This window comes from Ochotona curzoniae, unplaced genomic scaffold (assembly GCF_017591425.1).
Source record: "Ochotona curzoniae isolate NIBS_2020 unplaced genomic scaffold, NIBS_Ocur_1.0 contig_430, whole genome shotgun sequence".
In the NCBI taxonomy this organism is placed as follows: Eukaryota; Metazoa; Chordata; class Mammalia; order Lagomorpha; family Ochotonidae; genus Ochotona; species Ochotona curzoniae.
Window position 1 is genome coordinate 23,572,925 of NW_024466219.1, and position 15,299 is coordinate 23,588,223.

The 15,299-nt window shown below is 34.9% G+C and overlaps 1 protein-coding gene across 1 annotated transcript in view; it reads right to left on the reverse strand.

Annotated features, from left to right (window-relative positions):
• USH2A (usherin) overlaps positions 1–15,299 on the reverse strand; it is a 617,249-nt gene that overhangs the window by 546,503 nt on the left and 55,447 nt on the right. The window contains exons 4-8 of the mRNA XM_040985311.1: positions 13,412–13,475; positions 11,210–11,504; positions 9,544–9,728; positions 6,068–6,289; positions 4,988–5,081 (exon numbers count right to left, since the gene is read on the reverse strand). Coding sequence (XP_040841245.1) covers positions 4,988–5,081; positions 6,068–6,289; positions 9,544–9,728; positions 11,210–11,504; positions 13,412–13,475 — 860 coding nt within the window. The remainder of the gene's footprint in view (positions 1–4,987; positions 5,082–6,067; positions 6,290–9,543; positions 9,729–11,209; positions 11,505–13,411; positions 13,476–15,299) is intronic.

Here is a 15,299-nt window from a genome sequence, read left to right on the forward strand (position 1 = left end):
GGAAATTTTGTATTTCCAATGCATTCCTCTTTACGTACAACTGATAAGCCAGCTTAAAATATAACTCTGTCAGTTGAACTCTCTCTTAACTTTGATGGTTCTCACTCATTGTCTTCTGGTTTCCATCAAGATTATTAAGAAACATAAAACTGGCCATTTTAAAAATTCATTTCTTACACTTTGCCTTTTCCTTTGTTAGTCTTTGGAAGGTCATTAGGTTTATAATGCAGAAACTGTGTATATGCATCTTTCTCAACTTTGGAAAAGTTTTATTTTTTCCCTATACATACTATCTTTCATTATTTTTTGACATTTTAATTTGCTTCATTGGTAAGGCTATCTTAATTTATCAATTTGCAACCTTTTTTTTTTCATGTTATCAAGAAACTCTTAACAACGTTTTTGCACAAATTTACCTAAGGGAAAGAGCTATTCCGAGTGTGTTTGAAGATTAATAAAATCACCATGGGTCAGAGAGGAAAGGAAGCTCTTTCCCTTGATTCCAATGAACATGAAATATATCAGTTAATATGATCTGCCTGAATGCTAGTTTTAGGAAAGTGAATTAACCCACTAGTAATAAAAAAGTAAAATATACAATAAAACACATTAGTTGCAAATCTCTTCTGTGAGCACCCTGAGAAAAAAGCAGTGGTAGACATGATGTATAATACAAATATGGCACAAATTAGTTATGATGACTCACACGTTAGGACATCAGTGCTCTAAAGGAACATATTCTCTAAAATAACAAGAAATACTCATTTTCATAATAAATATTCTAGAGTGTGATGTTGGCACCATTCAAATTATTGAATGGTAGGAAGGCTTATTATACAAAGTGAATCAAGCTGGCTCTGCTATTTATAATAGTAACAAAAACGTTTATTGATAGTTTGATTGCAGTTAATTCATAAGATCCATGATTAATGCTATAAAAGGGTCACAAATTAAAGTCAAAGACTAAAGGAAGTAATCATGGTACTAATAAATTGCTCTGTGAAAGTTTGGCTACCCTTGCTGATAATGATGTCACCAAATGATGAAAGAATACCTAAGTAGCCAACAAAGTGCCAGTGCTTGGCCAGCAGTTCCATTGCCTCACCCTTGGCCAGAGCCCCTGAAAGGTGAAGATAGATATTAAAAGAAAATGGAAATTCCTAAGGATGCAAGCTTCAGATAACATCACTCTTCTTAAAACTCGATTCCATCAACAACTAAACTATTTTAACGGGTTTAAAAGAGGATGACAGAAGACACAGATGTGTGGCACCTATTGAAACCATATTAGCTGACATGTAACATATCAACTGCAGCTTCCAATTCCTAGGTTACATTCTGCACCTGTGAGGTTACCATACACTTATCAATAGCTGGAATGGAAAATGGCCTCGGGTCGACCACAGCTGTTTTGCTGCCGTAAACTGAATGACACAAGTAAGTTGAGAATAGTCTCAAAAAAGGAGGTGGAACAGGAATACATATTGAATAATGTCACAAAGCAAAATGTTAATGATGATAGAAAGCCGACTGCTGGCTTCCTGGAATGGAAGATTAGAGTGGAACACTGAGAACAAAGCACACTACAAAACAGGCCAAAGGGAACATTATACAACTGCTCAAAGCTCATCAAACTGGACGTGTCAGTGGGTATGTTTTAATGTGTGTAAATTATACTTTAGGAAAGTTGATTTAGAAAGAAAATAATTTTGTGTGATATTACCCTGTACCAAAATAAGAACAAGTTCTATATAATCTCATTTTTTCTTATAAATATATACAAATGAAGAATATTTCCAAAACAAAAAAATACATAAAAAATAACAAATAACATTATTTGTACAAGTAAATGTCATTCATAGAAAAGCAATCATTTCAAATGCTTCCGTTTTGTGAAGTATCAGCTAATTTAAGCAAACCCAGGGCTCCAGCAGCCTGAATTCCAGTATAAAATGTTGAACTCTGATCAAAACTTCCGGACTAGTCCTTCATCTTATTGGTTTTGCTTTGCCCTAGATCAATCCTAAAGGAACCCCGAAGATGAGTCCTTCCCTGCTTCATTCCTTCTCAGGAAGAAATGGACTAAGTATTGCAAAAGTACTTTTTACTAATGAGATATGGCATTATGCTTACAGTATATAAATCACTTTATTCAAGACTGTAGTGTTATCAGCACAATACCCAAATATGCCAAAGTTTCCAGTTAAACATTGCTGAGGACTCTCGCTAGCTATCCCCAAGGAGGATGTTTTGGATATCGCAAAACAGGGTGAAATCATAAAGAAAAAAGTGGAACTTTAAGTCCATGTCAGCATCCGCAGAGTTTGGACAATATACTTACTAAAGTTGCTTTCCCCTTTGATTTTTGCCTTGAAGGAATAACAGAAGTTAGTAATGAGTCGGAATATAGTAAAAGAGACCTGTTTTTATGATATCCAAAATAATTAATCGTGATTCTTAGCTATCAACTCTCATTCTGTTAGTAAGGTTTTGCTTACATAAGGCTCACAAACTTGCAAGACTTTGTAGACTGTGTAGTTATAAACAAGCTAATCTAAAATACATCTATATATTAAATCTATATAATAATTAAGTCTAAATATAAATTAAGTCTATGACACTAACATAAACAAGGTTAATACTACCCCAAATCACCCAACACCACTGCAGAAAAGGGCAAAGTGCTGAACTATGCTGAGTAAAGGAAGCTTTTTTAAGTGAAACTCCTTTAAAAAATCAAATTAAAAAGTGTTTAGATACTGTTACTACCTGTGGAATATCAATCTGTGTTATCAATTTGGATATAAATTGAAGAATGTTTCACACAGGGAATTCCCCTAGAATGGCAACCTGCTCCTCAATTTACCATTCTACTCATTTCTTTCAATTTCATTCATTTGCACTCCTGCTGAAAACACTTTCTCATAGAAAAGACAATTGCCAAGAACCGGCAGATTGTAAAGGCTTACATTTTCATTTGTTTGCCAAATTGCTCTAATATAATTCACAAAGGCTCTGTTTACTGAGTAATATCATTAATGATTAACATAACACTGTGAATTGAAGACATTCTTTTTGGACTACATCCAGACCTTTAAAAAATGGGTTCCACTAGGAAATTAATGGCTTATATAAAAACATACTATTCTGAAGAGTGAAACAATACAAAAATCACTTGAATAAATGTATTTTCAGGGGCTGGCACAATGGCTCAACTAGCTAAGACTCCATCTGCAAGTACTGGCTTCTGTTATGGGTACTGGTTCATGTCCAGCCGGCTCCACTTTTGATCCAGCTCCTTAGGAAAGCAGCAGAAGATGGCTCAAAGCCTTGGGATCCCATTCCTGCTGCATGGGAGCCCTGGAAGAAGCTCCTGGCTCCTGGCTTAATATAGTCTCAGCCTTAAACATTGCAGTTCTTTGAGGAGTGAACCAGAGGGGATCTCTCCTCCTCTCCCTAAATACGTCTTTTCAATAAAAAGTAAAGAAATCTAAAAAACACCTGATGTCCTAAAAATATTCTCAAATTACTGTGAGACACTTTTTCTCAGGCACATAAGTTCTATAGATATTAACATACTTTGCTTTACAAATTCAGCTTTCATTTCAAGCCACTTCTGAAAAAACATAGAGCTGAAAAATTTGTCAACTAAAGAACATGTTGGCTTTTGCTCTTTATATTATTCTAAGTAAATTTTATGAGCATTTGTTGTTCTTTTACTTATTTAAAGTCACAAATTATCAAAATGTGTCAATTAGGAAAAATAGCATGAGAGTCAATTTCTTAAGTCTTCTTTTCAAAAAGTACTTCAGTCTAAATAAGAAGCTCTGAAATGTATTTTCCACCTAAATTATAGCTAATTAGTCCACTAGTTCATAATCTAACAGTCACCACCTGAGACCTACTCTGAAAATCCCAACTTGACTTCTGAAACCAATCATGAGCCTTGATTCATTTAATGCCTCTATTTTTAAGAAGAGGCATGAAATCATCTAAGAATCATAAAATAGTCAACACTACACTGTGAGCAATTAAAAGCAGAGAAAGAAAAAAATATGGGGCAGGACATCAACAGCAAAAGACAGAGAGAGAGGCCAACCGAGACTGCAAAAGTGATCAACACTAAGTAAGACAAACTTAGGAAAGAGTATTGGAAAATACTTTCTAGATTTTAGTTTGGAAATTCTAGACGTAATAATTTCAAAGAACCTTGTTAAACTCATCCCAGTGAAATTTTTATTTGGGTTACTCAAGAACTTGGGGAGGAATAACAAGGTTAACAAAAAAAAATCACGGATTAGCTATTGAGATGCGTCCAAGTTAATGGATCAAAAAACATTAAAATGAACAATATCACCTTACATCAAAATCCACACTTTTGGTATTCTATCCAAAATCTAGCCAACCCACCATTCTAAAGAAGGTGTCTAAGTTTCCTTCTGGTGGTTTGATAGAATTGGATCTTACATTGAGTCTTTGGTGGATTTTTAGTAGATTTTTTATTTTATTTGTATAAGTCTTATCTTATTCTTCTACCTGTGGACAGATACCCAACTTTCCCAATATCATTTATTAAAATGGCTGTCCTTTTCTCAGTATGCATTCTTGGCACCTTTGCCAAAAATCAATTGACATAGAAACGTAGTCCTTCAGCAACAGTCACAAGTTCATCCTTCTGCTATATAAGTGTATCATAACACTGTGGGTATAGACAATGGTAGAAAAAGTCCAGCACTCCACTGTCAAAATATATTTAGCACATTCATTAACAGTCCTTCTTTCATTTAGGAGTTGAGATGCATACTGCAATGTATTTTTACTTTACAGTATATGTGACTCCACTATACAGTTGCTTTATATATATATTTAAGTTTTAAAATTAGGTTTTAGGAGTTTATAACTGTATAAAAATAAGTAATCAAACATTTATATTTAACACTCTCGTTTTATAAACACTCCCAGTTCCCATTCATTAAACAAAACTCACGTGAAGTCCTGCAGTGAAGCTCTCCTGAGAACAGAGGCATCTATAGGGTTGACCTGTGGTGTCACAGACATCGGCATGGCCATGGCACTGACACCTGTAACACGCGCAGAACATAACGCTTGAGAATCACCAATTACGCTTCACTACATAAACCCAACATGGAGCACCAGCCTGCCTACTCAAAACTAAAGCGGGTTCTCTCTACAGTTATTTCTGAGAGCTCAATGAACTCTAAGACATATGTATTGAGAGAACAGTCTCCAAAATACAAGGAGCACTGAATTTTAAAGGTAAGTTTCAAACTATTTGGTGACTGGGGTGAGGAGGTGTGGAACTGGGTATACCCACACCCAACATGAAACAGATTTGTCAAGGGAACATCAAAGCACAGTCAAGAAGATGAAGTTATATAAACAGCAAAATGTTTGTCATATCATCCAAAGTAATACAACGAATATCTAATAGCAAGCTGTTTTATTATACCATTACTTAATAAATAATTCTTACAAACCTATATTCTATAAAAGGCATATGAGTTTTCTATAACAACTTTTTGTAATGTACCCTATATGTACATTTTCACATCAGTATTGACATGCCTTGTTTTTTACAGATTTTTTTTTAAATCAAAGTGAGTTGGGTTTTGTTATAATTGGGTGCTTATAAGTTATTTAGGACAAATATTCCTCATGAAATAGTGAAATTAGCTAGACCAGACTTCACACTTACTGAACTATGCTTGCGAGAACACACCTAGCTCCAGCACTTTTTTCAGAATATGTGAAAATTGCCTTTTAAAAGGATCCAAGTTAAATATCTCATCATGTAGAGCTAAGCCAAATTCAGAGTATCATTTCTGATGCTCTGATAATTTCTGATCATTTCTATTCTAACCTCAACCTTGTGGATTTATTTCAAATTCCTCTTCAAAATCTGAAGTGGAAGACTGTTTCACAATGTGAGCTTGGAATTTTGCTTGTTCTAAAATCCTAATGTATTTTAAATATGACAAAAATGTGGTTGAAAATAAATTTATAGCAAAAATGACATTCCACTTACAGTCTCAATGAAGAACCTTACCTCCCACTGATGGTGATTTCATCCACCGCATAATATCTATGCTTGTGGTTGACGGTATGCTCAGTTGTATAATACTGTCCTTGAAAGTGAAATCTTATTTGGGTGGCTTTTACAAATTCTTGAAGAGATGGGGTATTATAGAAGTCATTGTATCCAGGACGATAATTTGGTCCAGGTGTCAGGATGCTAAATGTGACATTGCCATGAGAATATGGAGGAAAACTGTTGATGAAAGAGATGTAATATTATGAAAAAATTCTAATTTGCGCAAAATACAAATCATACCTTTTGAGACAGTATCACTATAAGCGTAACCACTATATTCTGAGAACCCAAACACATCCAATACGCTGTAACCAAACAATTCAAGGTAATCACAAAATGTCAAAATAATTATTTCCTTGTGAACATAATGAAAATTCTCTAATGGAGAAAAAATGCTGAACATTTCAAAATCATGTTTCAGAACACTCGTGAAATGATAAAGAAGAGTTGCTCTAAAAGATTTGCAAGAGCTTAAACCTTAAAACTGCATTTGGAGAAGAGCCCTAGGAAAATCTGCCTCAAGCAACTGGATGAACAAATGGTTCAGAATTACATCTATAACAATCTATAACTATTTTAAAGTTTACTAAATATGAGTGAAATTGGTATCTTTTCATCTCATCATTGATAGTCCTTGTCTAAATCCATGGTCTTGTCTATCTATATGTTCTTTGTTCTTTACACTTGAATTTCTCATTTAGTGGAACATTAACCCTTTGACTATAACAAATTAAAACTATATCATCTTATCCTTTTCAAGTTGGGCCCTACAAGATGACTCATGCAAAAAGAGCTGGTGAGAAGGGCCATTCTGGCTTCAGTGATTCAAGAGTCCAACAGCAACACTCGCAAGCTCAACATCAGAGTAGGCTTGAAGGAACATGTCTCAAGCCCTGGAAGGAGACAGGGACTCCAGGTGTGAGCATTAATGCCAAGCTCAGTGAAACTATCTTGGCTGCAAAGCAAAGTCTCTTAGTACATCCAAATGAGATTGTCCAGAAACCATAATGAAGATGAAGACTTGCCAAACAAGTTCCTTACTTCCATTAGTTATGTACCTGCTACCATGTTCAAAAATCTTCAGACGATTATTGTGGATGAGAATTGATTTAAAATATTTAAATAATTTATATATATTTAAATAATTTTAAATACTATACAGATATAAAATCAGAATTTAAAAAAACCAAGTAATGTAGAAAAATGCAGGAATGGAAGTATTCTGTTCTTTGATATGTGTCAATGTACATTACATCTGTTCTTTTATATTGATAAATTCAAATGCTTTTTAAAAAGAAAATAGTCTGTGAAGAGGTGTCTCTATCAGACCAACTAGTCGACTCACTTCTAGATACATTTAGACTAATATTCCCAGTGAAAATAAATGCAAAAACTTAAAAATTCTAACTAATCAAATCCAATAATAACTGAAAGATTATTCACCTGAACCATGTGGGATTTGTCCCAGGGATGTTTCAACACATACAAATAAATACAGAAAATATACTAATATACCACATGAATAAAATGAAGAATAAACCCACATGATTATTTCAATAGATGCCAAGAAACCACTGGATAAAATACAATCGTCCATGAAAAAAAATAAAAAAGAAATAAACCTTTAAAAAATGGGTGTGAAAGCAATATAAATGACAAACCCAGAACCAGTATCATATTGAAAAAGTAAAAGCTGGAGGCATTTTCTCTAAGATCCAGAATCAGACAAGGATATGGGAAATAGTTCTGCATCTTGTAAATACAGCATTTAAGCAAGAAAATTAACTGAGGGAGGGGCATGTGGTTGCATAGCAACCTCCACCTTATCCTCCTAATCCTCCACCTGTGATGCCAGCAAGTTGGTACCCCAGCTGCTCCACTTTTGAGCCAGCTCTTTGTATATGGCTTGTGAAAGCAGACAAGAATAGCTCTTCCTGGGTCCCTGCACCCCCATGGAATACCTGGAGGAAGCACCTGGCTCCTGCCTTTGAATCGGCTCAACTCCCATCATTGCAATCATTTAGGGAGTGAACCAGTGGATGGAAGACCTCAATCTCTCTTTGCCTCTGAAAATTTGCCTTTCAAATTAAAATAACCTTATTTTTTACAAAGAAAAGGAAATGAAAGGATAGAAATTAGAATGCAGGAAGTCAAATTGTCCTTGTTTGCAGAAAACACAATCCTCTGTATACAAATCCAAGAGCTTCACCAAAAGCCTATTGGAACTCATAGGAAAATTAGACAAAGTTGCAGGAGATAAAAATCAATAAACAAAAGCTAATATCTTTCTGATTAAATCAAGAATAATCTGGATTAAAAAAAACTTGAAGATCATTCCCACTCATAATAGCTACAAAAAAAGTATATTGGGATAAAGTTAACCTAGAATGTACAAAAAGGTCTACAACAAAAATTATAAACATTAAGGTAAAAAAATGGGTGACACAGAAAATGAAGAAATTTTCCATGTTCATATGTTGGAAGAAATTTGTATCAACAAATGTCCGTCTATGAGTAGGCATGGGCATTGTCCATACAGACCCAAAGCAATTTATAGATTTAGTGTGATCCCAACGAAAATCTGAGGTATATTTTTTACAGATGTAGACAAAATCCATACAAACACAAAAAACCCTGAGTACCCAAAGCAACCCTAAATGATTAAAAACAAACCAGAAGCATCACAAAATCACATTTTCAAAACAGACCAAAAGATTGCTATAATTTTTTTAAAGTCTAGTACTGGCATAAAAATAGACATGTAGACCAAGGAAACAAAATAGAGAGGGAATCAACTAGACTATTCAGCCATAAAATAGTTAAATAATTTCTTTTACAATAAAATGTATATAATTGAATATATTCTGCTTTAGTGAATTTAGTCAGATTGAAATTTATGGTAGGTATTATATACAATACCAAGCAAAATTTAAAATATATTGATGAAATTAATATCTTGGGATTCTATTATTAAACTATCATATGTGTATATTTCTAAATAGTGGTCTTTCTGTGTGTTACTTGGTTGAAGTTTATTTAGAGGGACACCAAAATGGTGACTTATGAAGTAAATGAAAAATATCCTTCTGCAAAATTTTAAAGAAAGAAATTATGGAGGAAGAAGGGGGGAAAACACTATTGAGTATTGTCCCATTCTATAAAAAAGTGTCTATAAATCAACTGAAATTTGTTCTGTTTGTATTAATAATTAATATTTAAAAATAAAAGATAGGAGGAAGGGAGAAAAGTATTTTTGTCTTTGAATTGTAGTTGTTGTTTGAAGTGCATTATATCTGTTTTTTTTAATTATTTAAAAATTTAAAAAGAAAGTTCACAGTTGGTGTATGTGTCTAACAATTCAACGACTTGGATCACCTCCAAGTTACTACAAGCATGCCAATTTATTACAATTGTTTGATCAATATTCGTACGTGGGAAGCTGAAGACAGTTGACAGAATCAGGGTTTTTCAAATCGCCATTGTTCTTCATTCCAAAAATGCTGCAATTTCTAGCAAAATACTGCCAGTCCTCCCAGTCCAAATTGTCCTCCTTCTTCTTTTGAATCTGTATTGCTGTTGGTTGTGGACTAAAGAACTGAATGATAATATAAAACACCTGCAAAATGGATATGCTAATTAGTATAATTCTAGGTATAAGTATGGCCTTTTAGTAAAAATTAAACAATTGTCTTGCTAGATTTTTTTAAAAATGGCTTCTTGTTTTTTATTTATAATCATCACATACTTATTGGATATCCAGAATTTCATATCCCCATAATAAAAGCATTAAGTTCCATAATTGTGTATCAATCCTTCTCAGGGATTTTACAGATCAAAGTACAAATTAATACAAAGTTTGAGGTAAAAATTTATAATAGACATTATTTCCATGAAATAAACATACATATATGTTCTTAAATAGTTATTTAGAATTAGCATTACAGCTTTTACTAATTGTGCTGCTTAGTAATAAAAAGAACATTCTTACACTTTGAAATGCTGCTTTAACAGATTTCTCTAGAAACACAGACCCTAAACAAGTCAATGGAGGAAGCCCAAGTGATTGCACTCAGTAATACACATGGAGACAGAGTTTCAGGCTCTTAGCTATTGTCCCACCCAGACTTTTGAGGAGTGAGTCAATAGACAAAAGATCCCCTTAGCTCCCTGTTCATCAATCTGCCTTCCAAATACATAGGTACACAATCTGTTTTTTTTTTTTTTAAGAAAAAAAATCTATTGAGAACAATTAACAGAGAAAAGAGAAAGGGATGGGAGAAGAGTTCCATCCACAGGTGAACTCCCTAACTGGGCACAACGGCTCACACTGGGTCAAGAACTCCACCTGGGTCTCCCGTGTGGGTGGAAGAGGCCTGGGCATGTGAACTATCTTTCACAGACTTCCCAGACACAGTAGCAGAGAGATGGATCAGAGCAGAAGCAGAGCTTGAATCTTGGGTACTCAGCCATGGAATATCAGCATCACAAACACCAACCTCACCTGCTGTATCACCATGTTAACGTTTAAAGATACACTTATTTTGGGGGAACAAGTTTTGAAATTCATGTGGCGTGCTTTCATATGATTAATCCTTCTCGTACTTTCGGATGACTCATTGCATGTGAAGTTTTCTAATTAAACACATCTCCTGTTCCATAACCTTTCATTATATCTTTAAACAAATATGTTCAAGGAATCATTCTAGGGTCCCTTGAATATGATTGAGAAATGGGGCTTTAGCGATTTAATTCACTGAAGGAGTTCCATACAGTATCATCGTGGATTTAGGGTGGGCATTGTAAGGAAAAAAAGAATTGATGCACACAAAGCAACAAAGAGACGTGTAAACATGGAACCCAGGTTTGGAGCACTGCTGGAGTTGCAAGAATCCTCTCCTAGACTCCTTGGGGGAAAAAGAGTGCTACAAACATCTTGATGCTGTATTTCTGATCTTTAAAACTGTAAGAGAACAATTTCTTTGTTCTTGAAGACATGAAATTTGGGTAAAAATTTCATGTGCAGTAGCCACAAGACAGACACACACACACACACACACTCTCTCTCTCTCTCTCTCTCACACCACTGCTTCTAATTACCTGATATGGTCCATTTTCCAAATCTATTGAAATGGTCACTCCTTGGTTCAGCCGGGTAATGTTTGCAAATACATGTGAAATCCATGAGGTACCAATATCATTGTCATTGACAAAAGAGAGAGGGTGGGCTTCAGGATTCAGGCGCAGCACCCTGTTACGGGCAGTGTCTTCTGCAGTATTAGGAATGCAGAACCGCTGCAGCCAGGGGTGGACGCGAGGGTGACTTCCAGGGCAGCGGCACTGTGGCTGGATGTGCAACTTTGGGAGATGCCCAGAAAACACTTCCACTATCTCTCTGTGGGAAACAGAAGGGAAACCATTAGAACAAATAGAGCTTCTAAGAACTGCCACACATGGGTATCATTCTTTTAGCGTTTTGATGAATATCCAATCAGCTTTAATAATTTTCTGAAGAAAATGGAAGAAAAAAATTCAGTTTTTGGCCAAATACTCAATACACAAAATGCTAAGGGAAACCAATACATTTGTAAAAAGCAATGCATTACCTCAAGAAATTGCAAAAGCCCTAGTCTGATTATGAAGATACTTATTTAAAGGTAATAGTTCAATGTACCTATGATATAGAGAAGTAGCATTCATTGAGGTTGTTGAGGTAACTTCCCACTGAGAAAAAAAAATAATCATTCATTTTAAATAATGAGATGTACAGATCAGGGCTCTAGTTCTTCCTTGCCAAAGAAGGAAGAAAGTGAAATCATTTTAACTGCTTCTATCTTAGGTGAAGGGATGGAGGCCAAGGCCGCTTGTCAGTGGTTTCCTGTGACTCATCAGTATAGATTCTGGCATCCTCAAATGCTTCAATGGCTCACATCACACAGCAGCTGCCAAGAGACAAAGGAGTTTGCCAATTCCAAGCAGATGTATTTAATTTTTCCATTAAGGGTGATAGACCTGTTTTAGATCAGAATTAGTCATTCTACTTTTAGGCACACTTGCTCATCACACCTTTTCAGATATTTCAGAGGCCAGCACCAGTCATCAAGGTCAGAGCGGGCTTCTTCTGTGAGTCCCAAGCAGGGCAACGGAGGAGTCATTTATTAAATCAGATGAAGTGACACTTGGCTAAAATCTCATTATTCTTCAATGGATATATAGTTTTGAATGGAACCAAGAGTCACTTTCCAGTATGAATTCCTTCCCCTGCTGGAAAACTTCTTTAAAAACAATTGCAATTTTGCTTTTTCACATTTTAGATGATGGAGATCTAGGAGATAGTAAGTGTATTGGCAGTAAATCTTCTCGATGATGTGTTCTGGTGTTATACCTTCCTTTATTCAGCCATCTCCTGGGAAAGCGAACTAATGAGAAAGTCTGCCTATGGAGCCACTGGATCTGCCACTGACAACAGACCTGCCCCAAGAGCAATGCATCCCTAATTTACAAAAACCAGTTCTGTCCCTGGAAAATTTACCACCCTACCCTACATCTTCCCTTGAAAACACAATCCTACTAAATTTTACTAGAAATAAATAAGATCAATTCATCCATAAATTTGGTGTCATCATATCACTTGTTGAGAAAGAAATTTTGGAAACTATCTTAGGCACAATGTTACTGGACCGTTTCTGAATAGAGTGTAAATCTTTGCACCTTAAAGAAGCATCAACACAAATCCCCAACTACTGTCAAGAGGAGAAGCAGTTCATTAAAGCAAGCCAAAGTCTACATCCCATTTGTTCACTGGAAATAGAAAAAAAAAAAGGTAACAAAATACTTCAAATATTCCTTCTTCTTTTCTCCGAGTCTGGCGACCCAACCTCTTGAGTCTTTTCCTATATACCAAAATAATTCATCATTTTCAGTGTTGCACATTTCCTAGTAGTCATAAATTTAACCATTTTAAGAGATAAATTTAACTGCTTCTTAAATATCAGAAACTGCTTCATATACAGAGTTTAAACAAATGTATCTCAAATTCTTTGTAGTGTTCACAAATTGAGTTTTCCTAGGAAAAAATCTTTTGTAAAGCTTTTAATCAATTTCATATTTATAGGACTTAGCGGAGAGTGGTTCTAGGGGATAATAAGTATAGACCAAGCCAAAACAAACACTGTAAACATTAATTAGGTGGCATTTGTCCTATGCTGTACAGATGAAAAATGTTATTTTCTTCACAGTAGTCTTATTTTACGTGAATTCAGCACTCTTTCACTTTGAGATTCAAATATTGTATATGATTACCTATTTGTAAGTGCTACTTCATATAATCGAAAATCTTGCATTCTTCCAACATACTGCTCAAAACCTGCAAAATACATATATGTATGTTTGTATGAGACATCTCAATTTATCAAGCAATAGTTCATACTCACATGGTACTCCTTGGAAGTCACAAAGCTTTAAAACATGTTGATACGACTGTCCTCTCAAATTCATACTGATCAATATATACTCTACTAGTTCCACTTGATTGACTATGGCACCACATTTTTTTTCCATATTCATTGCAAGATTGTTATGTCTAGCTAAATATCTTTGCATACTCTTTATATATAAACTATACTGTTTGTGTTATCTTACTTACTGTGTTGTGACATTTTCCATGAATCCCCTTTGCAAATTGAAATTTTCATTCTCTCCATTTCAAAACCCTCTATCATCTGAACACAAAAGTTTGATTATCATATGCTCCCAGTTGTAATTTTCAAAGTATTGTCAAAAAGAAGTTTCCCACAATCACTTCCCACTGGTTCTAGGCTACAAACTCCAAAATCTGCTTTGATTCCCTCAAAACTTAGATTGATACCTGGGTTGGAAAATCTCCAACAAAGGAGCATAAATTAAAGACCTCATACTTATGGGTACTGGCTCACATATTTCAATAGAATCCTAGTTCAAGCTCAACATTCATCACCTCAGGAGAATTCTTCCAAGACAACCAGGTTTAAGCACCAAATTACAACAAATAGATGACCCTTTAAGTCCTAGGTCAATGCCAACATTCATCCACATAGCACTATGTTATTAATATGATTAGCAAATATTTATCTATAATTTCACTAACACAATAAAGCCCACAAGGGTTGGCAACAGAAAAAAGAAAAAAATCTTGTCTTTGTTCAATTTTCAATCATGAGAAAAATAAGTAAAAGGGTAAAACTCTAGCTAAAGTTTTAATCACAGATATGTAAGAGGATGGACTCTGATGATTACCTAAAATCAAAACTAAATGTTCCAAAAATTAAATTTGGAGCACTTGCTAATTCAACAGATGACCATACTCCTCAAAGTATTTTTTAATGATTTCATCTTCACTCAGCCTTGATAACAATTTTAAAGAATGTTTGATTTATCTTTGCTACAATTTCTTGATAATGCCAGGAAGGAAAAAGGGCAGAGGAAAGATGTGTTGGATGAGCAAAGGATGGATAATAAAATTGGCACACAGTATTATCAGATGTTAACCACAGAAACAGGAAAAGACAACAAAGATTTAGATACATAAAGAGAGTTTGTAGCGATGTGTGTGCATATACATGATCATAGCCTATATGCTTCTGGTTGAGGATACAAAAGACAAACCAAGCAAAACCAGCCCTCACAGTCTGACATGGCCTGGCAGGTAAGAAGTAAAGGACACCAACCCTGCTTGCTTATCCTTCATCTTAACCTGTTCACACTCCAACCTGTCTTTCTTTCAACATCCTTCACACACCATCTGGCAACTTCACATATTATATTTTTAATGTCCCACAACTTTTAAACTTTCTGGGCATGAAGATTTCACACTTCATTTTGCCTCTGTTACAATCCTGCCCCATCTCATCCTTCAAAGCCTCCGGTTGGAAGGAGATTCTGTGGGACACAAACTCTACCCCATGATAGTTTAATGAGTCGATATAAGCTCACATTATTCTCCAAATATAGGAGAGGATGGAATAAAATTGCATGGAAAACAAAATTAAGATAAGCTGATTTTAGTACCAAAAATGTTAAAATCCATGTATATAGCTTTTTTTCCCCATAAAATCCATTTCTCACAAACTTTTAGAAACATTTATGTTAAAGAAACTTCCCTGGCAAGATACCAGCTTAGTACTTAGTCTTATTCACAGGTCTATTACACTCT